Here is a 26,149-nt window from a genome sequence, read left to right as displayed (position 1 = left end):
GCTAAGTGGAGGAAATAGTAGTTGGTCAAGTAACTATTCTCATGAGATGGGCTTATGTGCTGTAGTCAGGTGTTGTGGCACAAATGTGTTCCCGTTTTAGTAACCCCTTTATGGCTCTAATGCCTTGAAGTAAAAAATCAATCAGAATGTGTATCGGTCAACTAAATGTGATAAATATGCATCAACAAAATCTATAGGCAAATGCAATCAAAGAAGCTAATGGAGACGGCAGTGGAAACAGATGTGTCTGCATCGAGTTTCTCCAAACATTGTCCCACACTACTAGAAAAATGTATTCTTTAGACCAGCTATGTCAAATTCTTTCGCTTTTCAACTTTGGCATGAGAATTTTATTTGAACAAGTAACATTTTTTTTCATTATGTGCATAATCCTGAATTAGGGGAAGTGTAGCCCTTATGCAAAGTTTAACTCGTGTACAATTATGTAATGATGATGTAGATTTAAGTATGTGCTGCAGTTAAAAACAAATCCCATTGCTTGGTGTCCATGGGAGCAATATTAAGTCACTTAGGCCATAAAGACAGCTCTGGTATTGTGGTGTCATCGTAAGTCAGCATCATCTACACCCTTTAACACATCTTCCATAACTTTATTGGCAACAGCGTTGGCAAGGTTCATGTAACCTCCCTTCCTCTTCAAAGACCAGCCAAATATTGTCTGTTTTTTAAGGTTTCTGGCCTGTGACTGTCAGTTTCCTGACAATTAATTATTCTTCTATTAAACTTCCTAATATCGATACATGTTTTTTAAATTAAAAGTTTTACTGAAGTTAGTATGCTGTTTCTTGCTACTGTTCTGGCTAAGCTGGAAGTTTGTTTTCTCATTTATCAGAAACATCAATACAGTTACTTTTGGGCGTTCAGATCTTGTCATGTGGCAAATAATTCACTAAGAACTGTCCTGTGATACATTTGGTACAGGAATGATTTTGTAATGTACTTTTTTTGGTAATGTAGCTTCTTATATTCATTTTGAGTAGGTATCTCATTATTGTGTCAGTCACTGTTAGTCATTTAGTACTGAAAGACCTCCTGTCTTGGAAACATGATAGTCAGTAGACCTTATACATAGGCTATGATTCTGTAAAAAGATGTTCAGTCTATACTATGAAAATGTTTAGCCTGTACTGTGAATGCCCATTATTTGAAAATGACCTAAATTCACTAGAAGTACTTCATGGAAACATGATGGGATAAGATTTAATAAAGGACACAAAGTATGGACTGGAGATAATCTTAGCCCATTTAAAAGATATAACTTTAATTAAAGTAAACACTAATGAACAAAAAGCATTCTGAGGGTCATGGTCAAATTTCTAGTGTATTGATTTTTTAATGCAAACTTTCACTGACTGTCACCATCTTAAGCTAGTGCTTTTATTTAAATTGAAAATTCTCTTTGGAAGAGAATTTTGGAAGAGTTTTTTGTTTTGTGAGTCTGTTCTCTTGTTTTGATACTGATTTTTTTTTTTTAAATCTGAAATAATTTTGAAAATTTTGTATAGTTTTTAACTAAAGCAACTATAATTTGAAATGCGATCATGAGCCTTGATCCAGCAGCCAGAGCCAGGCAGTGGATCCTATACAAGGCTCAATGCAGCATTGGAACCAACAAATGTTCCTTGTTGAACTCTCAATTATTACATTTCTTTCTGGCTTTTAAAGATGCCTTACTCACAAAATAGCAATTGATTGTGACATCACTGATGTCTAATTTTAATTTGATCTAAAAATATGCAGGTAGGCTTATATCAAATGAGTCTTGATTAGTCATCTAACATCTTCCTGTGCTAATGATTGGCAGAAGTCTAAAACAGATTATGGAATTAGTATTAATTTACAGTGAGCTTTTTTGTAAATACTGCTAACTCATAAAAACACAATTTATTTAATTCCTTTAATAGGCTGCAGGCTTTGGAAGTTATTTTAAATCAAAAACTACCCAAAATATTTTTTTATCTAATACTGATGAATCTGAGCCATGTAAGAAGAAAAATATCCACAGAGGCAATCTTGGTTTTAGTCAAAAGTTGCCCCATTTCTCATATTGTTCTATAATATCTGCTAAACTGAAAGCTAGGCACCTACTTAAGTTGTCTAAAACAAGAATCAGAAACTGAAGCCAATTTCCGTTTTACTATTAGTGGATTCAGTTAACTTTGTTCTCTATTGATGTATTTCTAACTTTTGAATGATTTGTTTTTTGTATAGTCACGTAGCAGTGTTTTGGACAGACGGAACACTAAGAAATGTGTGCTTTAATTTCTTGCAACTTTTTTTATGGTATACAGTATGTAAGTCTATTTTCTGCTAGTACAGTCTCTGCACTCCTATTTAGGATTAACTGTTGCTTTATCCCAGCAAATTAAACTACTTGTTTGCTGTAAATACCAGGGATGTAAGTGACGAGTCGACTATCCAATAAGCAAATGCTTATTAGATACTCGACACATTGATTGACTAGTCACTTCCCTCCCCCTTGCTGCCTCTATTACAAAAAGCCTGTTCTCCTTCTCTTCGCCCTCCCCCCCCCCTTTCCCTCCAGCTCCTTGGGACTGGGTGGGATGCACTGGTGGCGCTTCCTCTTTGAAATGTACAAGAGCTCCATCGGGCTCCATCGACTATTCGATTAGTTAATTAATCGATATTTAATATCCCTAGTAAATACACAAGACTCTAATTCTACAAATGCCAGAACTACTTCAACACTGAATTTAAGCGCAAAACTTGAGCACCTCCTTCTCCAAAGCCCTACATAAATCTAGCCTCCAAACACCTATGTTTGTTCTCATTTCCTCCCACTCCTACATGTCTTTCCTGATATTCCTTCTTGCATCTCTTTTCCTGCACTCTGTTTAACTTCTTTATTCATACTGTTCCTTGTACTTAGATGTCTCCTCTTCCTGTCTATCAAGCACATTAGTTCATTCTCTCCCTGCAGTCCTTCAAAATCTAATTATGGGAATCTCTCTGTCCTGTGGCTCATTTGTTCCCCTGAAAGGCTTATGGTCTAAGTAAAAATGCCTACTAAGGATGTTAAAATGTGGTGTTTTTGGTAAGCGTGTAACCACTGAATTTTTGAGTGGTTACACGTTTACACATGGGAGGAGCCAGCTCAACAGAAGCTGGCTCCCTGCACATTCCAGCTCCTGTGGAGCCACCCTCTTCTTCTATACTGCTGCCTGATACAAAGGCAGCAGAGTAGGGGCGAGCGAATGCGGGGATCCGGCTTTTAAGCTAGCTCCCGTGCATACCGAGAGTCTGCATGTAATTGTGAAGGTTAACGATTGAGCACAGGTCCTATTACACTTAATACGCACCATCCACCATCAGATGAGTTTTAAGATCTCAGTAAGGCTCACTGTCTGCATAATTATGCATAATGGTGGATAGCCCAGACTTCATTGAGCAAGATAGGAGGTAATATTTAAAATGTTGGCAAAAAATTAAGTACCAGTACTTGAACCGAAACAAGTTGTCATGTTAGGACAGAGTTAAATTGTAGTTTATCATGAGCTAAACTGCATTTGTAGATTGTAGTAAGGGTATCTGGTGTCTGTATCTGATGCAAATAAAAAATCACCCTGTTCTTCGAGTAGTGTCCCCGTGGGTGCTGTACTCTAGATAAAATCATCCTGTTCATTTGGTTGTGGTGGAGAGAACGGCTAAGGGGCTCCATTCGGTGGTTGTTAATCGTACAGAATTCCTAAGCTTTATTTCCCTGTCTGATTGAGAGGCTAGTAATACATGGTATATTGATGATGCCTATAATTGTAAAGGATGCTGTTCTCAACTGACTTCTCAAGTTCCCCAACCCCCATCTGGGGGAAGGGTTCAGATTTATTTATTAGACGATGAATTTCTTGTAGGACAGAACTTGTTGTCATTTGATTAGTAAGGTAGCCTCCTTGGCAAAAGTAAAACCAATTGCTTACGTTGGCTTTACTTTTGCCAAGTTTTTATGAGATCTAATATATACAGAGTAGGGATGTAAGCTACTAGTGGACTATCTGATAAAAATAAGCTTATACAGATGGTTGACTAGTCACTTCCTCCCCCACTTGCTGCCTCTGTCAGAGACAGTGAGGTGGGGTGCAGGAGCTGGCTTAAAAGCTGGTTCCCCCCAGCACCAGCTCTGTGGAAGGCAGAATGGTAGCAGGGACCTGGCACGAGCCAGGAATCAGCTGATTCTTTGCTTGCCACTAGTCCCAGATTCAGCACCTTTGCTGGTTCTTAATACATTTAAAGAGCAGAGGCGCAGCGAGGGGGACCCAGCACAAGCTGGTACAGCTGATGGCCGGCTTGCGTCAGGTCATCCTCACTGCGCACCAGCCTTTTAAATGTATTAAGACCTGGCAGAGCTTCTAATACACTTAAAAAGAAGAGCCACAGTGGGGTTAGCACCCAGGGCCAAGAGCTAACCCTACTGTGGCTCCCCTGCTTATTGATTAATCGACTAGTTGATAGAAATTCCATCGACTAGTTGATTTAAACTAAATTTAACATCCCTAATACAGAGTCCTGAAAAATTTGAAACATTAATCATGTGGGGAAAAAAAAATTGACCAATGGAACTTTGCTACTGACGGTGTGCTTGTTTCAGCTGGGGAAAAAAAAACAACCTACAAGTCCTCGAAAAATAGCTCCGATAATGTGCTTAAACGTTTAGCTTTACTCAGTCATAGATGTATTTGCAATTGTGAAATAACACAAAATGAAAAAAATAACCAAACCCCCCACTTCTCCCATGCCATCCAGCAGTCTCTCCTACAACTCCTGTCCCATGGGGGTAGGCCCAGCCTCCCACTTCAGATACTGTGACCTGGCAAGTGCAGAGTGCCAGGCTGGCTTACTCTGCAACATGCTCCCCAGGCCCTGCTACCCTAATATTATTTATTTTAAGAGTGGATGGGGTCTCTGAAGATATTGTGAGGGAACTGGAGTAGGAAGAAGTAGTGACTGGAAAGATCTGTGACTTCCCATGGGGTTTGTCATTGAGTGGGAATGGGAAGTGGGAATTATTGATAGAATACTAGGTAAATTTCAAGGGTTGTGGGCACTAAGGAACTGTCTGGGATATTTTGAGGGGATTATCTGTGGTGCAGATTTGTGAGTGTCTTGAGAGAAATAATGCTCAATATAATGTATTATAGGTAAAACTTGGATTTAGATACATATTTACATTGGGTCATTTGAGGTTTTTTATTGTAAGTGTAATATAAAACCAAAATTAATCCTGAAAAATAAATTTCTTGGAGCCCTAGTTATACTGTAGAACCTCAGTTACAAATACCCAGGGGATGGAAGTTGTTTGTAGTTCTGATCAAGATGGTTATTCTTTCAAAAACTTACAACTGAATAATTACTTGATACAGTCCTTGAAACTTTACTATGAAGAAGAAATCCACTACTTTCCCCTTATTTTTGTTTTTAGTAATTTACATTCAATACTGTATTTGTATTTTATTATTCCTTGCTGCTTTTTGATTGTACCCTTCTGGTTCCATATGAGGTGCATGGTTGCTTGGTCGGTCTGTAACTCAAGTGTTGGCTTTGAGATTCTACTATAGATATTTTAGATCTGTTCCTAATATACATACAGGCTCAGCAGGTTCATTTCCAATAAGGAATAGAAAATAAAATATTTTACTACATAGGCTTCATTTTACAGATATACTTTTATTTACGTGGCAACACAATTTTTCTTATAGCTTAAATTTTTTCTGGAACATTAACCCATTGAAATATTCAATTTTAAATAGATGTAGTTGAAATGGGGAATAGTAGTAGAAATCTCTCGGTTCTTGTATGGTGCCAATCACCATTGAATCTGATGAAATAAGATTGGGGATGTTAGGATATACGGTTAACTGATGAGCTTGGGCTTGTGGATTAACCTTCACAGGTTCACAAAAGGCCCCCTGAATCCCTGTGCTACTGCCTCTGATACAGCTGGCTCCCGTGTGCTACCCATGCTGCTGCCTCTGATACAGAAGCAGCAGTGGGGAGAGGGGCAAGCAGCTCTCTAGGAGCTGCCTCCCTCCTTGTGTGTAAACGTGTAACCACTGAAATTTCAGCAGTTACATGTTTACCAAAAAGAAGCACTTCTAAATATCCCTACTAAAAATCTTTTAACAAGGAAACATTGAACCATAACACAAACATACATATTACATTCAAATGGGCATGAGCTCTTCTTTTCAGCTTCTTGTGTCATCCAGAGAAGCTTAGAAATTCTCATTTAGTCTTCAACATTTTAGAAGGTAAACAATAAAGATTTTGGTGAGGTTTTTTTTATACTTTAAGTTGGTTGAAGTAACTGACAGCTACAAATGCAATATATTCTTGTGCAAAATAAATAGCATTGCCGTTTTTAAAACACAGGATACTATGTTTGGGTATCTTTTATTAAGAGTGAAACTTACTCCTGCAAACATTTTTGCCACTCCTTATTCGTACAGTACAGCAGGCATTTTGAGAGAGATAAGAATACAAAGACTATTTGTATATGTGAAATGCTGCTGTGTTTCCAGGGATATCTTCTAACTAAGGTAGTACATGGTTTTCTTTATATGGATTAGATAGCTTTTTCAATAATTAATTTATATTGAATGTAGTGTTTCAAAAGCCAGATGAAGACAAAAGACTGATGGCTTCCAATTGCTTAAATCAGGCATGTCCAAAGTCCGGCCCGCGGGCCAATTGCGGCCCGTGTTCCGGTTTAATACGGCCCCCCAGGTAATTTGGCAATATCTATCTTTTATGGCCCCCAACGAATCCATATGTATTGAGATGAATACATTGTAAAATCTCAGTTAATGTCAGTTGGTCTAAATCAGTTATAAATATATTTGGACACAACATGTATACTTGGTGTTATGTTCCTGTTCATATTTTTTGAACTTAAAAGTTGACAGACAACCTTTATTACCAATAATATGTAATGTACTTTACAATGTTCCTGACATATTTCAGCTTCCTGGATTTTTTTTTCATCTGGCCTTCAGATATGAAAGGCAGAGTGATTTAACACCTGTTTAGATTTGTCATCCATGTGACGAAATGAAAAGTATGCCATTTGCAATAAACTTTGCATAAAATAGTTCATTTGCATTTAATTTTAATGGTTCAAAGAATGTCAGGCAAAATGGTCGGCCCTCACGCATGTTCACTTCATCAAATCTGGCCCTCTTTGGAAAAAAGTTTGGACACCTCTGGCTTAAATAGACTCTCCCCTCCCCACCAGGAAAATGGATTCCAGTGACCATGCCACCTGACCTATGTCTTGCTAGGACAATCCACAGTTTTGGCTTATGGGACAAACATGACCATCCACAGGACGTTGGTTTGAGTACTGAGTCATTTGTTACCGGAAGTATCACTAAGGGCCCTAATTAGCACATTTAGAACTCTGAACAGATTCACACTTCATATTTCTGACTTCACATGCAAGAATGATACATGCACAAAAAAGGATATACAGATTCAGCAGATTGTAACTATAAAATGGATCTGTTACATGACCTATTTCACATAGAGCCTCCTTGAGTTATGCATATTCATTCATAAGCTAATTCTCATAAGATATGGTGTGGCCATTTGAGAGGGCCCCCTTGCTCTGGGAGGTGGTCTTATGAGGAAAATCGTTGTCATATTTGTAGTTCAAACCTATATTTTGGCTTGGCAGAATTCAGTTTTTATTTTTTTATCATTTTGACTGGTATCAATGTTTAAGCATGCCTTCAGTTTTAATTTTGAATGATCACAATTGGATCTTTAGGGGAAGTGTTCATACATCAAGGGTAAGACAATCATTTAATGACACTCAGCTTTGAAAAGTTAAAGTTTTGTAACTGTTACAATGCAAATTTTCCACATCACATGTCAAAGTATAAAGTAAATATCCTTAAGTCAGAATAAGTTCTCATGCAACTTTTTTTCTTTCATAACCTACAGTAAACTTTTATTATTGGCACAGATTTTTTTGTTTAGTAAGTATATGGTGAAATTGACATTTATTGATCAACACAACTATTACAATATAGGAATGCTTGAAAGAATTAGATTTTTATGTAAGAAATTTTTTTTCCTGTAAATTCATTTTCCCTCAAGCTTATAATTTTGTTTCTAATTAGACTTCCTATCTACTTGGGTGATATATTTTAGATTAATTTATCTCCATCTTTGAATGGTTCACTTTATCCTGGGGTATGAATAATTTTAATCAGTTTGGCTTCTGAACTCTCGTGTTGGTGTGGGGGAGGAACGTCCTGGTCTCAACACTCTAGAATTTAGTAATTAAACAACTAGCTGCACTAAGGATGTCAACATGTAGATGACTACAAAATTAACTGATAAACCTAGGCTTATCGGTTAATCTTGTCAACTTCACACATTCCCCTCCCTTTACTGCCTCTGGAGAAAAAGGAGTCCAGTTGATTAAAATCAGTACAGGTCTCTTTCTCAGGGAAAGTACCATATGAATTTTCTTGTGTTAAAATATGGAGATGTTGCTTGAATACACAATTTAATCTGAAACTAAAAACTGGTAACTTAAGAGATCAAGTGATTTTTTTTTTTTTTTTAACTTTACAAGTCCCCAAATCAGTGGTGACTGGACCAGATCACCTTGTCTGATCTGGCTATCTTAGGCCTCCAATACCATCTGAGTAGTAAACTGAACTGTTACAGGAAATGAAACTATCGTGTGTTACAGGAGGTTAATAAGAGACCGAAGTGCACCAGTGGCGAAAAATGATTGTGATATACAGGTAGATAATCCTGGAAGGCTATCTGCATCAATGGCTGGTGATGGTTGCATAACATTTGTCTGGATACCAATGAAATTTGTTGGCATCTCCCAGACTCAGTATATTTCAATAACAACCATATAACAACATCTCATAACTCCATATGCAGTGATGTAGATATTTTGACAAAGCATTAAGTTTCAATACATTAGTAACTTGTCATGGGATGTGTTACAAGGCATTCTTTGTACAAAATATAACCATGTACATGTGGTGCATGGGGGTCACAGAGTACTATTTTTCAGGTACAGGATGAAATTCAATAAGATCAAATGCAAAATACTCCAGATAGGAAGGAATACTCAATTAAACACATACAAAATAAGAAATGACTGCCTAGGAAGGAATACTTTGCAAAGGGTTCCGAAGGTCATAGTGGATCATAAGCTAAATATGAGTCAACAGTGTAACACCGCTTGATAAAAGCGAACAGTCTGGGATGAGTTAGCAGGAGTGTTGTAAACAAGACACAAGGGCTGTGTCTAGACTGGCAAGTTTTTCCGCAAAATCAAATGATTTTGCAGAAAAACTTGCCAGCTGTCTACACTGGCCGCTTGAATTTCCAGAAAAGCACTGACGATCTCATATAAGATCGTCAGTGCTTTTCTGGAAATACTATGCTGCTCCCGTTGGGGCAAAAAAAATGGCGATCGGAGCTTTTTTGTGCAAAACCACGTCTAGATGGCCACGGACGCTTTTCTGCAAAAAGTGCTTTTGCGGAAAAGCATCCTGCCAATCTAGATGTGCTTTTCCGAAAATGCTTTTAATGGAAAAGTTTTCCGTTAAAACCATTTTCGGAAAATCATGCCAGTGTAGACATAGCCAAGAGGTATTTCTTCTCCTCTAAACCGTGTTGCTGAAGCCTTGGAGTATTGTGACCATTTCTGGGCGCCACAGTCCAGGAGAAATGTGGACCAATTAAAGGAAGTCCAGAGGAGAGCAACAAAAATTAAGTCTGGAAAACATGATCTATAGAGAAGACTGAAAAAATTGGGTTTGTTTAATTTGGAGGAGACTGAGAGGGGACATAAAAACAATAGTAAAAATGGTTATTACCCACTAAGCTTTAACTGCTTGATATGGAAGGGGTTTTCAGCCTTTTTTGGGGGTGAGTGGCGAATTTTAGATGAAATTATAAATCAGAATTAACTACATAAAGTCTAAAATGACAAATTATCTTGCTTAACAGGCAATGTGATTTTCTTTCATAGGTTATCCTGTTTAATAAGAATTTAAATACTAATCTAATGGATTATGTTCTCAATCAGCAAGGTTTGAAGATGATCTCATCTGTAGAATAGCTGATATTTATTACCTTAGGGAAACCAGTGGTGTATATTATGTTCACATACATATTAGTGCACTATAGCTGAATATGGCCATTTAACCTTATAATGATGAGCCAGAGAATTTCACTTGACATATGTTGAAGACAAAGTAGAGTTGGGATCTCCACAATCTATTATGCATCTTCATTCATTTTGTTTAACTAATCTGATTATTTAGATTTTAATCCTATTTTAAACCATTTAAAAACATTAGCAATAATACTCGTGAGTTGTGCATGCCATTAGTAAATATTAAATTCCTCCATACCAGCTGCTGGAAGCTTAAATCACCCCCCTCACAAACACTCTCTTCTAAGCCCCGTCAAGTAGATCTGTGGTACACCGGAACCATGGGTAAGATGGGTCTCCTATGTAGAAGAAATTATTTTCTCCCTCAAAAGGCTGGTCTGCATAGACATAGTTTTCATGTTACTGAGGTAGAAGTGAATTGTACCCTGTATTCAGTTTGACTAATGTAATAGTCTTCTGTGAAGACTGGTACAGATGTTCATCCCTCTGTAATGCTGCTGAATTTCAAAGCTCACTGTCAGTAACATATCTCAGCATGAAATATGTAATCTGTGGCTTGGTTAGACATACGTTGGTATAACTAATTTTCCACATGCATACATGCATACCTCTCTCTCGCCCTATATGTGGAAAATACATGCCCCTGAACAGCCAGTTAGCACTGTCTACACTAGGAGTCAGATCAGTATATGTGAATGGGAGGGACGTCTTTGGGAAGGTGGAGTACCTACGCTGATGAGAAGCTCTGAACCTGTAGACAGACAGGCCCTAGCAATTGCATTGAGTAGATCGGAGTTAGCTATGAATTGTCCTTGTAGTCTGTAAGCTAGTTATTTTCAAAAGACAGATTTTTTTAATCTTTTTGTACATCATGTTGCCTGGGAGCTAGTCTGTTGATGGTATGCCAAGAGCACTTGGAGAGCTTTGTGCTTTCATGTTCATGGCTGAATTTGGAGCAACTTCCCCCCTCCCCCCCATCCTAACTCTGTGTTAAGTGAAAAGGATTGGAAGACACTTTTAGAACAAAAAATGTTCAGAATGTGTAGGCACTTCACTGTTTTCCTAGTGTTTAGTCTCAAATAGCTTAAATATTTAATCTAAGAGGCGGATGACCTACTGGGAATCAGTGAATTTGTGTAATGTTGTGTGTTGGAATTAGACTGGCAGAAACTTGTGTACTACCTAGCAAAGAATGTGTTTATGCTTAATTAAAGTGGTCAACTCACCAGTACAGAAATACATGGGTTAATAAGTTTATTCTAAAAATAATTATTCAGTTCTTTTCCTTCTGGTCATTCTTTAATTCTATACTGTGTGTGCATGTGCATACCAAATGCACATCTACCAGCATTTACTGCTGTGAAAGTTTTCCTACTTAAAAGGAGAAAATGGATCTGGATCTAAAACATAAAGTAACTCGCACTCAGTGGTTAATTGTCAACTGAGATCAGGGCAGTAGTTGCTTTAAATCCATTTTAAATGCCATGTAACTCTCTTCTAATAGAAATTCTGCTTCTTAGAGGGTAATGCTCTGAATCTTGGTTTTTATTTTTGTGTATTGATCCTTGCTGCATTGCATTGTCTTGCAGACTTCACTTCAACTTCAGTGAAAGTTTCATTTCTGTGTATTATACTAGGTCCACTTAGACAAAATGGGGCATGGTGGTACAAGCAGCTGTTTATGAATCCTGCTACCGAGCTGGTTAGTCCCATTGAAAGTTAGACCTTACAATAGTGGAGGATCAGGCAGAATAGAGTTTTATGCTAACTTACTTGGGCCAGTTCCAACAAGAAAGGACCATAAGTTGTGGTGTTTTGGAGAGGACTCCTGTTTCAGGAGCATGCTCTGCTAGCTTTACTTGACAGGTCCTGAACGTATTACTCGTTTATAGTTTTCTTTTGTGTTTTTTGGACTGGCATTAAATCTTAAATCTTATCTTATTGGTGACTAGCAGGAGGATCCAGGGGCTGTGAGGGGACACTCTTATTATTCTTAGCAGCTTTCTGGTATTTGCCTGCCAGACTGGAAGGGCTATCATTTCCAAGCTGCTGGAAGAGAGATAGGAGTGGCTATATTGCTAGCTTGGAGATTGAAGAGTGGGGAATGGACAAGTGTCTGCTATTATACTGTCCCCCATCTTTGTTTTAACTTAAATTGTTTTGTGGTGCTCTCATGAACAACTCCAGTGCCCACCTCTTGTTGCTGTTCATAATTTCTCCAAACCACAATAATGTGAAACTAACGTGATTAAGATATCTCTGGGTTTTTATTGGCTTCCATTTGCAGCTTAATCGTTTATTTAGCTGCAGCCTCCTGACCTTTCTTGGTATACTGAATCTTATTCTTCTACAGTGGTTTGGCGAGGAGTGTGGGAGTTAATTATAGATCCATGAAATAGCACTAGCCACTTTAGGTTTTGTTAAAGGTCCTTGGTAGTAATGAAAGCAGCTGTCAGGTTACTACATTCTCCTTTCTTGTCTGATTGACGTGTCTGCACTCCAACTAGACTAATGGTGAATGAAAAGTCCCCCTTCTGCTGTAATGATGGGACATCACAGTAATTTGTGAGAGAGCAGAAGAAAGTGTGACCTAATCAGGGGGAAAAAAAGCTTCAAACTTGGTCTGTCCTGTCAAGCAAAATGAGTGATCAAATTGGAATACTTTGAATTTGAACTGTTTGTTATAATTATAATGAAAGTTGTTTTTCACTGTTATGTCTTACAGGAAATATTGTCTTAATGTTCTTGAACACAAGACTCTTTGTTTTCTGCTATTACTCTACACAATTTCCTCTCCCCTCTACCCATTTGTAGTAGATATATTGCAGAAGCATTTGCATATTTTGTAATTGGGGAAGAGTATGCATCCTAGTGAGATTCTCCATTCTTTCAAATCTCATTGTACAACTGTATTCAGAGTTCTGTTAAATTTTGAAATAAGATACTGCAGTTTATAAATAAATAGCAGTATTAACCATAAATAACAGCAGAAATAAACTGTTCTCTAAATCCACATTTGAGACTTATAAGTCTCAAACCAGGAATGTTTCCAATCTCTATGTAACCAAGGGTCATGTTGGTAAATCCCCAGAAATTTGTGGGCTGCACTTAAATGGAGCAATTTTTTCTAGCTGCCATAGTCTTATATTTGGAGAAATTTGAACCATCAATGCTACAGGTCCTAATAGTCTCAGTTCTGTATTAAAGGTGAAGGTAGATGTGGATTACGTCATGTAACCCTGAGCCTGCATAAGCCAGCCATTCCATAATGCAAGTGGCTCTTTGGACATACAATTGAAGGAGGAAATACAAAATGCTCGATGGAGAACTCTAGTCCCAATCCAATAATTTCAATATAAATGGTCCATAATGAGTTGCCCCCAGTAACAATTTGTTTCCCCCCTGTTGTATGTTCATCATCTGTAGAAGGAGTGCTTAACTCCATGGAGCTGGGTAGGGAAGGACTGGGGAGTAATCTATTTTAGCTCCTTTTGGTACGGGAATGCAACAGTGAATCAAGAGCCACATAGAGGAATGTGCCTTTCCTGCTCCAAAAATATAGTGCCATTGGAGCACTGATATTTCTTCCCCTACTAATATGCGACATTCTAACTTTGGGTGATTGCGTCATCGTCCAGCCATACCATCTGTTAGGTCTCTCCCAAGCTGGCTTATTAAAGAGTTAGGGAAAGGGTAGCCTTGTTTCCTTTATCTTGAACTAGCTGCTTGACAGGTTTTGCTCAGTCCTCCTGGCCCACACCCCATGCCTGGCAGCTGTGAATTCTTAATTCTTAATTCTCTCAGCTCCATAACAGGAGATATTACCTTTTGTACAGACACTCCCAAGATGTTCCCTAGTGTTGGTTTGAGAACTTCAGTGATGAAAGTTGTTGGTTGATCTGTCCTTGAACCAAGAAGTGAAGCTGGGGCAGGAAAATGAGATTAAATTTTTGAAATTCAGTATTAAAATAGGTTTACAGTTATCTCCCTGTGTGGCTCAGTTGTTTAATATTGTTACCATTATTTTTGTTAGCAAGATTCAAATTTTCTTCAGCTTGAAGGAAGGCAAGAAAGCTCGAAGCTATCGACACAGTTCTCCATGTGTTTGCCTTTTACAAGTCTGAGATGGTGTCCCATTAACAATGATGTACCAGCCAGTTGTTCCCGTTTCTAAACTATGAATGATTCCTCCCCAAAAATAAATGCATCCCATTTTTCAGTTGCTTGCTTATGGTTTTCTTGAAGCTATTTTTAAACATTGTGTATGTTGAACGTTAAGCTACTCTGAGTAGCTGTCTTTCTACATGGTTTGTGTGCAGAGCATAGTACAGTTGGTGCTAGCCAACACTAGGGCGTTATTTCAAAATAATTCCCTTTAGAGTGAATTTATAAGCAGAATATCCATGCTACCAAGCCCATTAATTCAAAATAATGGGCCACTTATTTCAAAATCTGTACTCCTGCTTTGTCTGGGAATAACACCTATTTTGAGAGAGTTATTTCAAAATAGCATTATGGTGGATGCCCAGTACCACTATTTTGAAATAACTACCCCCCAGAATCATTCAAACTAATTATTCCCCAGTGCTTTGTGGGTCTCTAAGTCGAGCCCATGTTAACGGAATCTGCCTCAGGTTAATTTCAAGGCTTCCCCATGGTGGGGACATGCTATTTCAATTTTGAAAATCAGGATTTAAGCCAAACTTAGTTATTTCAAAATAATTTCCGAGTGTAGACATGCCCTTAGGCTCCGGACCAAACTGGGACTTCTGTATCATCACCATATTATGGTTAATAGAAATTATGTACATTCTGGCACTGAGGTTAGATATCATGGCAAAAGTAGTGGAAAAGTAGATGGAATGAGTTCTTGAGCGAGAAAGAAAACAATGTTGCTTGGAGAAGCAAAGCTGTTCTCTTCCCTCTTCTCCCTCCTGCCCCCCATTCTCTCCACACCCCATGTCACTCCCATTGGTCCATATTCTGTATCAGGCATAGGAGTGATAAGGCAAGAGGGAACTATAGTAGCTGAAGATATATTTATTTATGCTGCTCATTGTATATTAAAATTAAAAATTACTAAAACTTTATGGTTTTGTTCTGGGATTTGGCGCAGTAAGTTATTCTGTAGTTCAAATGTTGCTTTATTTCTTAAAGTCTGATCTAGTTGTTAGGATTTTTGTCTTTCGGATGGCGCTATACCAAGTTTTTTCAGAAGGTCAAATTGTATGTTATACATACTTTATATGAATTTAGAGCACATACTAAGTGTGAACTTATTAAACAAAATGACAACATACAAAATATAGTGCTGATGATCTTGCAACCCTTAAATTCTACTTTACCCCTGAAGTTTCAGTGCTGTATGCTGCATCTGTCATGGGTGTACTGTTTTGCTGACTTAGTGCCTTTTAATTTGCCTGCCCACTTACAGTATCTATTTTCAGTAGAAAGCACTTCATATTTGCTTTGTGAAGAGGCTCATCTTCTTAAATCAACAAGAGCAAATGGAAGTAGGTAAGCTACTAAATATCAGGTATTAACTGTTCTTAGATGATAGAATGTAGGACTGGAAGGGAACTTGAGAGGTCATCTAGTCCAGTCCTCTGTACTCATGGCAGGGCTAAGTATTGTCTAGAACAGAGATGGGGAACCTTTTTTGGGTCTGGGGCTGCTGACCTACAGAAAAATCAACTGAGTAGGCAGCAGGGGATGGAGTACCAGCATGGGCTCCCAGATGCTAGGAGGAGGAGCCCTGAGTCTTCCGGGGCTGGATCCAGGTAAGCTGGGGACCACATCTGGCTGCTGGGCCTTAGGTTCCCCACCTCTGATCTAGAACCCCCCTGACCTGTGACTGACTGACCTGTTTTTAAAAATCTCGCATGATGGGAATTCTGCAATCTCCCAAGGTAACTTATCCCTTGCTGCAGTTGATGCTAGTTGCTTTTTGTCCTCAAAGGTAAGGAGAACTGTTTTTCTCCCTTCTCCTTGTAGCAACTTAATGTACTTAAAAACTTATGTCCCTTCTCGGTTTTTTAATCTTCTCTCCTAAGTCATGTTTTCTAGTCCCTCACAATTTGTCCATATGTGGACTGAAAGGTGGCGCACAGAACCAGTCACAGTACTTGAGTTGAGGCCAAATCAGTGTGAAATAGTGGAAGAATTATTTCTTGTATCTTGCTTGCAACACTCCTGCTAACGAATCCCAGAATGTTTACTTTGCGCTTTTTTTTAAACAGTGTTATACTTTTAACTCGTGTAGCTTGTGATCTGCTGTGTTTCCCAGATCTATTTCTGCTGTATTCCTTCCTAGGCAGTCATTTCCCAGTTTGTATGAATAACTGATTTTTTTTCTTCCTAAGTGGAATACTTTTGTATTTATCCTTATTGAATTTCATCCTGTTTACTTCTGGAAAACTGGAGAAATCCACTGATCATTTTGAATTTTAATCCTATCCTCCACAGTACTTACAACTCTTCCCAGCTGAATATCATTTGCAGACTTTCCAAGTGTACTGTGTGCTATTGTCTACATCAAAATGAAGATATTGAACAGAACTGGACCTAGAACTTATTACTGTGGGATCCTACATGATACACACTTCCAGCTTGACTATCAACCACTGATTAATCTCTGGGAGTGGTTTTTCCCACCAGTAATGCACCTGCCTTATAGTAGCTCCATCTAGATTGTATTTCCCTAGTTTGTTTGAGGTGGTCATGTGCAGGGTTTGCCGAGCTGTGGCAAGCCCTGCTCGCTAGCCGTACTGTCCGGTGATCTGCACATGCGCAGATCGCCCGAACCCGGCTCTTCTGGGTTGTAATCTGCTTGCCACAGGCAAATAGATTACATAGATTGTCGAGCCCTGGTCATTTGAGATATTAAGCCTTACTAATATATGCCACATCTACCACTCATCTTCTCCTCCCCCCAACATCCACAAAGCTTGTTACCTTATCAAAAAATGCTATTATGTGGGGTTGACATGATTTGTTCTTGACAAGTCCATGCCAGCTGTTAACTCTCCCTTTAATTGCTCAGAAATCTCCTTCGTCCGCTCCTTGAATATTCTAGGATGCATTTCATCAGGCCCTGCTGACTTGAAGACTTCTAACTTGTCTAAGTAATTAACTTATTATTTCCCTATTTTTAGCTTCTGATCCTACTGGTATTCACTATGTTAGACATCTAGTTAACTTTTTTGGTAAAAACTGAAACCAGTCATTTAGCACTTCTGCCATTTGCACTTTTTCTGTTTTTTTTCCCCCCTCCTCATTGAGTAATAGGTCTACCCCGTCCTTGATCTTCCTATCTTTCCTACACAATGGGATAGTTGGCTCTTGTACCATTAATGTCTCTGAAACTGCCAACTCACTTGAACTATTTTTCACCTTAATCTTGCTTGCCATAAGATCTTACCTTCCAACTTCCTGAGCTTGCTAATATCTGCCGCCTTAAAATCCATTATTTGTCCCTCCTGCCATTCCTTACATTCATTAACTCTACCATTTCACGATCACTTCCATCTAAACTGCCCTTCCACCTTCAGTTCTCAACCAAGTTCCTCCCTATTTGTCAAATGTAGAAGGGCCTCTTCCCTAATAGCTTTCTCTACCTTCTGAAATAAAAAAGTCTCCAATATATTCCAAGAATTTTTTGGATAATCCGTGCCCTGTCACATTATTTTCCCAAAAGATGTCTGGATAGTTGAAGTCTCCCATCACCAGCAACTCCTGTGCTTTGGATGATTTTGTTTGTTCTAAAACAGCTTCACCTCTCTTTGGTTCAGTGGTCTGTAATAGACCCTGACACAACCTTGTTTTTTACCCCTTTTATCCTCACCCAGAGATTTTCAACATGTCTCTTGTATTTCCATCTCAACCTCTGTCCAAGTGGATACATTTTTAATATCTAAGGCAGTGGTTCCCAATCTTTTTGAATTTTCAGACCCCTTTTCAATCCATTAGAATTTCATGGATGACACCCTCCTGTTCCCCTTCCTCTTCCCCTCCCCTCCCAGAAAGAAAAGAAAGGATCAGGCCCACTGCTGCACCTGCAGTACTGTTGTGGACCAACAGGGGTGTGCAGACCACAGTTTGGGAGCCACTGATCTAAGGCATCACCTCCTCCTTTTGCCCCTGCTTGTCCTTCCTGAGCAGGCTGTATCCTTCTATACCAATATTTCAGTCCTGTGTATTATCCCACCAAGTTTCTGTGATGCCAACTGTCATAGTTTTGTTCATTAACTAGCATTTCAAGTTATTTCTGCTTCTTCCCCATACTTATTGCATTAGTACACAGACCTCTAAGATACTAATGTGCAATTGCCCCATGGTCTCATCTTTCTCTTATCCTTGCTATAATGTGCCATGATCCACACACATTTATTTCAACTGCAGCATTTTTGTCAGAGCTGAATCTCTCTCAAGTTGTTGTATTCTTTTGTTTTATACTTTAATCAGTGCATAATAATTAAATTAATTTTGTGTTTAGTCAATAACTTAACTTTAGCTACTTACTTGATTGTTCCTTAATCCCCATTATATTAGGATTCTCATTCTCAAATCTGACTCTACATAAGTTTACCTTGCTGGAGGCTCATTAGATAGAGAAGATACATAATCCCTAGTGGTCCTAGGTGCTAGATCTTCTCTGAGGGAGTTGAGCAAACAAATAATCTTTTGATGGTGGTGATTTGACCTCTGAATATGTCTATCCTTAGGGTCTCGCAACTTTGGAAGCCCAGTTTAATTCACTGTATCTCAGCTCCACAAGTAACAAACCAATCTGAAATTAATTTACTTTTCTGTGGTTTGGATTTCTTTAGTGACAATCAGGTTTAAAATGGAAACTTAGTGGAACTTAACTGCATCCCTTAGCTATGTTACACGATTGATATCCCCCCCCAATCTCTGTTCTTCAGTGATGTTCTAAAGGCGGGGAGTGTTCGTCGTCTTTCTTCTGGCATTCCCCAAATCCCTCCATGGGCAGGGTATGGTTTCCATTTAGCTGGTTAACTGATTAAACAGGATTTTACATTCCTTGTTTCTATAGATATCCTTTACACATGGAACCCCTGTGAAAATGCTGTTCTGTATCACTTACTCTCTTGGTTTGAAAGACAATTTGCTGAGAATATTCACTCACTTGTTACCAAATCTGTTTGGTGAGCCTCTCCTTTTAATGAATGCTGTGCTACATCCCTTCACTCTTTGAAGAATAAACTGATCTGTTAAATTGATAACTACAAAAGTAAATATGGTCTTAAACTTAGAATAAACAAACTTTAGTTTTATCTTTTAAAAAAAACAAACAAAAACAAAACCTCACCCATATTTACATTACATTCAGTTATATTACTCTTGTTAAAAATGGTCTAATGGTGAAATGTTGTGCACGTATAGTGCATTTCAGTAAGATTTCAGTATCTTGGTTAATTCAACACTACAGGCAGTCCCCGGGTTACGTACAAGATAGGGGACTGTAGGTTTGTTCTTAAGTTGAATTTGTATGTAAGTCAGAACTGGTACATATTGTAGGGGAAACTCTAGCCAAACATTTCTCCAGAGCTCAGTTGTATTCTCCCACACCTCACTTCCCTCAGTCCTTTATTCTCAAGCTGAGGTGTCTGCTGAGAAAAGCCGCTCCGCGTCTCCCTGGTCTGCTGGGGGGGGGCAGGAGCGCTAGCTTCGCATCTCCCTGGTCTGCTGGGGGGAAGCAGCTAGTGTGGGGTTGCCTCACCCCGTTTGTAAGTAGGGATCCGATGTAAGTCGGATCCATGTAACCCGGGGACTGCCTGTACTGTATAGCTCTTAGATGGAATATAGGATTTCTGCAATGAGAATTCGTACACAGCACCTCTTCTGAAAGTATGTACAATGGGTAAGTGAATCCTTGATACTATTTTAATTAAAATCATAGTTTATGTATTGATCAGGATTATAAAGTGTCAAAACTTGTGATTGACATTTTGATTAAAATAAGGTTTTGTATTTCTTTGTAGCAACTTTTTAGATGATAGGTTACTTTCAGCTCTTTGAATCCATTAGCTGTTGCCATAGCTGCTTGGTGCTCTGCAGTGTTTCAAGTGTCAGACTAAACCATGAAGTTTTAAGGCTTGCTGTGCCATGTAGACAGTTATTTTGTAGTTAACTTTCAGGAAGAAGTCTGGACACTCAGGCTGGTAGACTGGTTTTACCATCTTTAATGTATCAAAACAAAATAACTCTAGTAAATATTTGCATTAGTCAGAAAAGGTGAAACAAGATGTCTTGTTACTGTAATGAGACACCAGGGACTTTGGAAATTAAGTCTGTAACCATAACAGTGTAGTTCAAACCAAAACACAGCTCCTGAATGACACAGCTCTTAACTCTAATGTTTTATAAGGCAGTCTGAGCTGAATTTTAATTTCTAGTTATTTAAACTAAACAGATGATTTTACATATGAAGTATAATATTCTGTGTCATTTACCTTCGTTTGCTTGCTTGGAATGTACTTGTGGCTCCATCCAGATCTTAGTAATTGAACTGGCTTTTGCTTTTTAAATGTAAAATTGAGCGATACAGAGGACAGCATTTTTTTCGTCTCAGCTAAGATTTTGCCTCAAACAAAATTTCTATATATATTAAAGTTAAGTAATAACTGTAATAGCTATGGAAATTTATAAAATTGACAGGCTTTCCACTAAAAATGTTTAACATAGAAGTTTAAAAAGTTGCTGTGCTGCTGCTCTGACACTTATAAAAAGGTTATATTAAAGTGGACCAAAAATGTGGAACTTGCTACTCAAAGAAAAAAGAATGGCCAGTAAACTTGCCACATTCAGAGTTAAATGTAAAACTTGCCTCTTTGCTCAACTTTGCCCCTCAATAGTACCTTGAATCTCAGATTCATTAAAAGGGTTTCCTTTTGTGGCATTGAAATAAGATAGAGCGCATATTTTTTAAGCTGGTGAGAGAGAGAGAACTAGGTTCCTACAATTCAATTACTTTTTTTTTAAAGCCTTCATTTTAAATATTTCTGTTCTTTGCTTAGAGCAATTTTGCACACGTTAGGTAAGATACCTTACTAGTAAAGGCAGTGAAATGAGACATTTGAACTGAATTGGACTGTTTTTAATTTTAATTTAGTTGATTAAAAATTGTAATCTTTTTTTTTCCAATAAAAATTGTCATCATTAGGTTTGGCTTTGTAAAAAAACTAATTTAAATTCATGGTGGAAATTTCCTTGACTTAAATTGCTACATTCTTTTATCAGAGTATATGAATGTTGTTCTATAAATCTAAATTTACCAAACCATTCCTTTTTGTAAAATAAACATATCAAGGTAATACTAGTTCTTAGCATAGAGATGCAGAAGCAACTCACATTACTCCTTTGCAACCTTGTGTCATTACCCCCTCCCTCCAGACCGGGGATCATCCTGGATTACACCTGGGGGATGCCATTGAGCTCCTCTGAACCAGATTTACACTTAGATTGTGCTTAATTAATGCATGGTACACAGGCAAAGCAACAAAAGGTATCTTCAGGCCTGCCAAGCTTCCCTCACTCAAAGGGAAACTCCCTCAGTTGTGATTAAGTTAAAAACACAATTAGCATTCTTTCTCATGGTAGATTTCACAATATGGCAAACTAAGACTTAAAGCCTCACTTTAAAAAAAAATTTCCTTGTTCACATTCAGAGTTTGACAACCACCTGTTTTAAGCAGACAAGTCTTAACGGGGCTCCCCTTATAACTTGGAAGAATGAGTTAGAGCTCGTCTGCATGGAGAAGTTATTCCAGAAAAAGGTAGGGTGTAAATTTTAAAACAATATAGCTCTTCTGGAACAGTGGCCAGTATGAACTCTTATTCTAGAATTATACTCCACCTACGGACCCATTCTGGGATACTACTCCAATCAGCTTGACCATGTAAACAAGTCCTTAGATATTTCTGTTCTCCCTGCTGCAAGAAAAGCAAGGGTAGATGGTGAAGAGGAATCACTTCTGTAAAGGTGATGGGCTTGTACAGAACTTGTTACTTTGGTCCACTTTAATTAAAATCCTGCAAATTATGAAGGAAGTATCCTTGACTGAAAGGACTGGTCTGTCCAATATACCCCTAGTAGGTGAGATGAAGGATAGAGTGTGAAGTGAAAGAATGAAATATTGAACACTCCTTTCTCTGCTCTCCAGCCTACAAGAGTCTGAAAAGAATCATGCAAGCAAATAAATTCCATTAAGGTTTTTCCACTACGTGGGTATACTGGGTGCACTTCGTTTCTTGGTACTGCCAATTGTGTTGAGAGATCAGAATTTCAATCCCTAAAAAACATTAGTGATTAGGAAAGTCATACATACTAAAGTGGGAGTGAGCAAAAGACCTTGGGAAGCACTTAATCAAATGTTCATTCTGCTTGTACAGTACCAGCAAAACTGAATAACGCTCATAATTTGGAATCCAAAAGGTAGAAGAGCACTTCAGGAGCTATGGAATTCTTAGTTTTCAAAACTCATTAACTTCTGCAAGCCTTGACAATGACAAGTAGTGATTCTTGAGCTGGTCTAGCATAGAAACAATCAGAAGGGTCTATTTGTTGAATTGCAAGCACAGTTGAAAGTTTTCTCTAAGGTTTTGGAAAGGTTTCAAACACCTTTTAGTTTTTTCCACTCTTGGGGAAATCGGCCTTGCTTTCGGTATCCAAATGACTGTTCCTGCTTGGCATTAAATGTAAATTGTAATGTTTTAAGAAATAAAACCCTCTTGGTCTGTTTAAAAAATACAAGTAGTATACTGTTAAAAGTATTTATACAGCATTGGAATACTCTCTTCCATCTTTCCTAAATGTTAGTTTTACAGAATTCAGCCCATCTTACTTCTTGACTTAGGTCAATTTTTAAAGCTGTACTAATTTCTCCTCTCTCCCACATTAATTTTGTTTCATACAAAATGTAAAAGTGTTACGCCTGTAAGCTAAAGAAATTCAGAGTTGATTGTTTTGGGATCTGATCATGCTGCCCTTTAACTTGGACAGAATGTAATGAGTTTGAGAATTATCTGTAGCTTGTTCGTTCTCTTCCCCTAATACAAAATTAGCCCTATTCCATGTAGCTACTTCATTGAGAGAGCGTGGGGGAGGGGTTGAAAAACATACCCTTACTAACATAGTTGTGTTGAAGCAATCTCCAATGTAGCTGCCACTATTAATGGAAGTCAACTTTGGTTGCTATAGCTAACTTTGTTGAGGGAGGTACTGGCTTGAATAGCCAAGCCAGTATAGTCTTTATAACATAGACCCGTGGTCCCCAACACGGTGTCTGCGGGCGCCATGGCGCCCGCGGGGGCATTTGTCTGCACCCGCCAAGTGCTCAGGGCTGGCCTGGCCCCGGGCACGTGGCGCATGCGCGGTGGCGCACGGTGAGCGCCGGCCCCGGGGGCGCTGCGGATTCACCCCCCGCGGTGCATGGGGGGGAAAGAGCGCCGGCCCCGGGCGCGCGGCGCTTGGGGGGGGAGGAAGCGCTAGCGCCAGCTTCGGGCACGCGGCGCTTGGGGAGAGAGCGCTAGCGCCGGCCGGGGCGCGCGGCGCTTAGGGGAGGGGGGGGGAGAGAGCGCCAGGCGTGAGAGCACCGGCCCCGGGCGCGCGGCGCTTGAGGGGAGAGCGCTGGCCCCCAGAATGCGGCTATGGGGGCCCCCCCCCCCGGGCGCCCGGCAACCCCAAATGGTTGGGGACCACTGGCATAGACTTACCCTTGGGGCACATCTACATAACAGAGCTACAGTTGAATTAAGCTACTCAACTTTAGCTATGTCAATTGTATAGCTTAAGTCGAGATAGCTTAATTCAGCTTTTGGCGCGATCTATGCAGTGGGAAGTTGAAGGAAGAACATTCTTTGACTTCTTTTACTCCTCGTGAAATGAGGGTTACATGAGTCCGAGTAAGGAGTCTTCCAACTCGACATTATTTTGAAATAAAGGCTTGTAGTGTAGACACACTTATTTCAGAATAACATCAGTTATTCTGAAATAATGCTGCAGTGTAGACGTAGCCTTAAAGAGCCATGTTTTAGGAAAGCACTGGGAGAGCCAGTTACTTTCTATTCTAAGACCATTGATCTAGTATTTAGCTTTATTTTTTTCTTAACTATTTCTCATTAAACCAATATCAAAGTTAATGCCTTGTTTTACATTGAGCACTATGCATTCTGCCACTCTTCTTTGATACCTCTGGAGGGTATAGATGAAAGATCTTTGTAGTGAGAGGACAACAGAATGATGGCAGGAAATTTGGATAAATATTTTTATTTAACGTAAGAGTCTAGTGGTATTTGTGAAATTTGGTTTCATTAAAAGCATAGTTTTTAATAATTTAAAATACCATTTTTCTTTAGTGCCAGTTACTTTTTAAAATATTTAACACCTTTAAAGACTTTTTTTTTAAAAAAAGATTAGATGGGGTTGGGATATAGAGAGAAGTTTGAGGTTTTCAGGTTTTTTAAACTCTGTTTATTCTAGGGTCTAATTGTAGCACACTCTGAAAAGTAGGATCTTCAGTGCGTATTTGGAAAGTATCACAGTATTAGTGTCACAGGTGTTTTTGTGGCTTAACCGTGTTGCTGCTTCATAGACTTACGAAGTTATTTTCTCGTGTTGTGTATCTGTGTAAACTATTTTCTCTGTTCCTTTTTTAAATAAGACTGTGCTTTACAGTCTTTACTTCACAGTCGGGTCAATGTTAACGCATTTAAATGAAATTCAAAGTTCTTCTTTATTACCACACAAACTTAACATTGCTCCAGTGGCTGAATTAACCTCAGTAAATTCCATGTACAATATTATAATTTAAAAAGAGAATTCCAACCTTAAACATTAGGAATTATGGCAATAATTAGCCACGGTATACAAGGTGTATTAAAATCTGTATTTCATTATCTTTGCAGTTACATTTGCATTGTTCAACATTGTCAAAATTCCCTCTTTTCATTACACATGCTAATAAACAACTAAAAGTTTAAACCAGAACATCAGTTGAAAACTCATCTTCCACCTTTTTAAAAACTCCTGTTTTATGTTCATGTTTGAGTTACTTACATGGTAGAGCTGCCCTGATGAAGCTTAAAGGGGAATTTGCTGTGTGTGGTTGCACAGCTCTTAAAACAAAAACCCCAGACTTTATACACTGAGGCTACGTCTAGACTACATCCCTTTTTCATAAAAGGGATGTAAATTAGACATATCGCAATTGCTAATGAAGCGGGGATTTAAATCTCCCCCGCTTCATTAGCATAAAAATGGCTGCCGCTTTTTTTCTGGCACGGAGCTTTGCTGGAAAAAAGCGCCAGTCTAGACGCTGATCTTGCGGAAAATAAAGCCTTTTCCGAAAGATCCCTTATTTCAAGAAGGATAAGGAATCTTTTGGAAAAGGCTTTATTTTCCGCATGATCAGCGTCTAGACTGGAGCTTTTTTTCCGGCAAAGCTCCGTACCGAAAAAAGCAGCAGTCATTTTTATGCTAATGAAGCGGAGGAGATTTAAATCCCCGCTTCATTAGCAATTGAGATACGTCTAATTTACGTCCCTTTTACGAAAAAGGGATGTAGTCTAGACGTAGCCGGCATGCACAGTTTGTTGTTACAGTGCTAAGTTTGTGCAGAGAACTGGACACCTCACAGCTTTGTGTGGTGCCAGATTCTTGAGTCAAAGTGCGAGGGAAGTCTGTAATTGGAGTTATGGAAGGTACTACATATATGCATTGTTTGGAGGGATTGCTAGGGTGGAGCAGGATTGAACAAATATATAATAAATACAAGACATCTGAGCTTCACTGGAGTGTGGAATGAATTTAATTTTTTAAATTCTTGAATCTTTCTGCTCCTTCAAAGTTCCTTGATGTTTCAAAGCAGAGTTGAAAGATCTTTTCTCCCATTTCTTTTGATATACACCAGCCATACCTTCTATAGAGTTGGGAACCTC

General features: G+C 38.7%; 1 protein-coding gene across 5 annotated transcripts in view; it reads left to right on the top strand.

Moving 5' to 3' along the window:
• FAM53A (family with sequence similarity 53 member A) overlaps nt 1-26,149 on the top strand; it is a 97,013-nt gene that overhangs the window by 46,141 nt on the left and 24,723 nt on the right. For 4 of the 5 annotated variants that reach the window (XM_075930909.2, XM_075930910.1, XM_075930907.1 and 1 more), the window contains exon 5: nt 21,880-21,987. The exons of the other annotated variant lie outside the window; for it this stretch is intronic. In XM_075930909.2, coding sequence (XP_075787024.1) covers nt 21,880-21,987 — 108 coding nt within the window. The remainder of the gene's footprint in view (nt 1-21,879; nt 21,988-26,149) is intronic. 5 annotated transcript variants of the gene reach the window in all.

This window comes from Pelodiscus sinensis, chromosome 4 (genome assembly GCF_052426305.1).
Source record: "Pelodiscus sinensis isolate ZL-2025 chromosome 4, ASM5242630v1, whole genome shotgun sequence".
Classification (NCBI taxonomy): domain Eukaryota; kingdom Metazoa; phylum Chordata; order Testudines; family Trionychidae; genus Pelodiscus; species Pelodiscus sinensis.
This window is presented reverse-complemented; position numbering and strand designations above follow the sequence as displayed.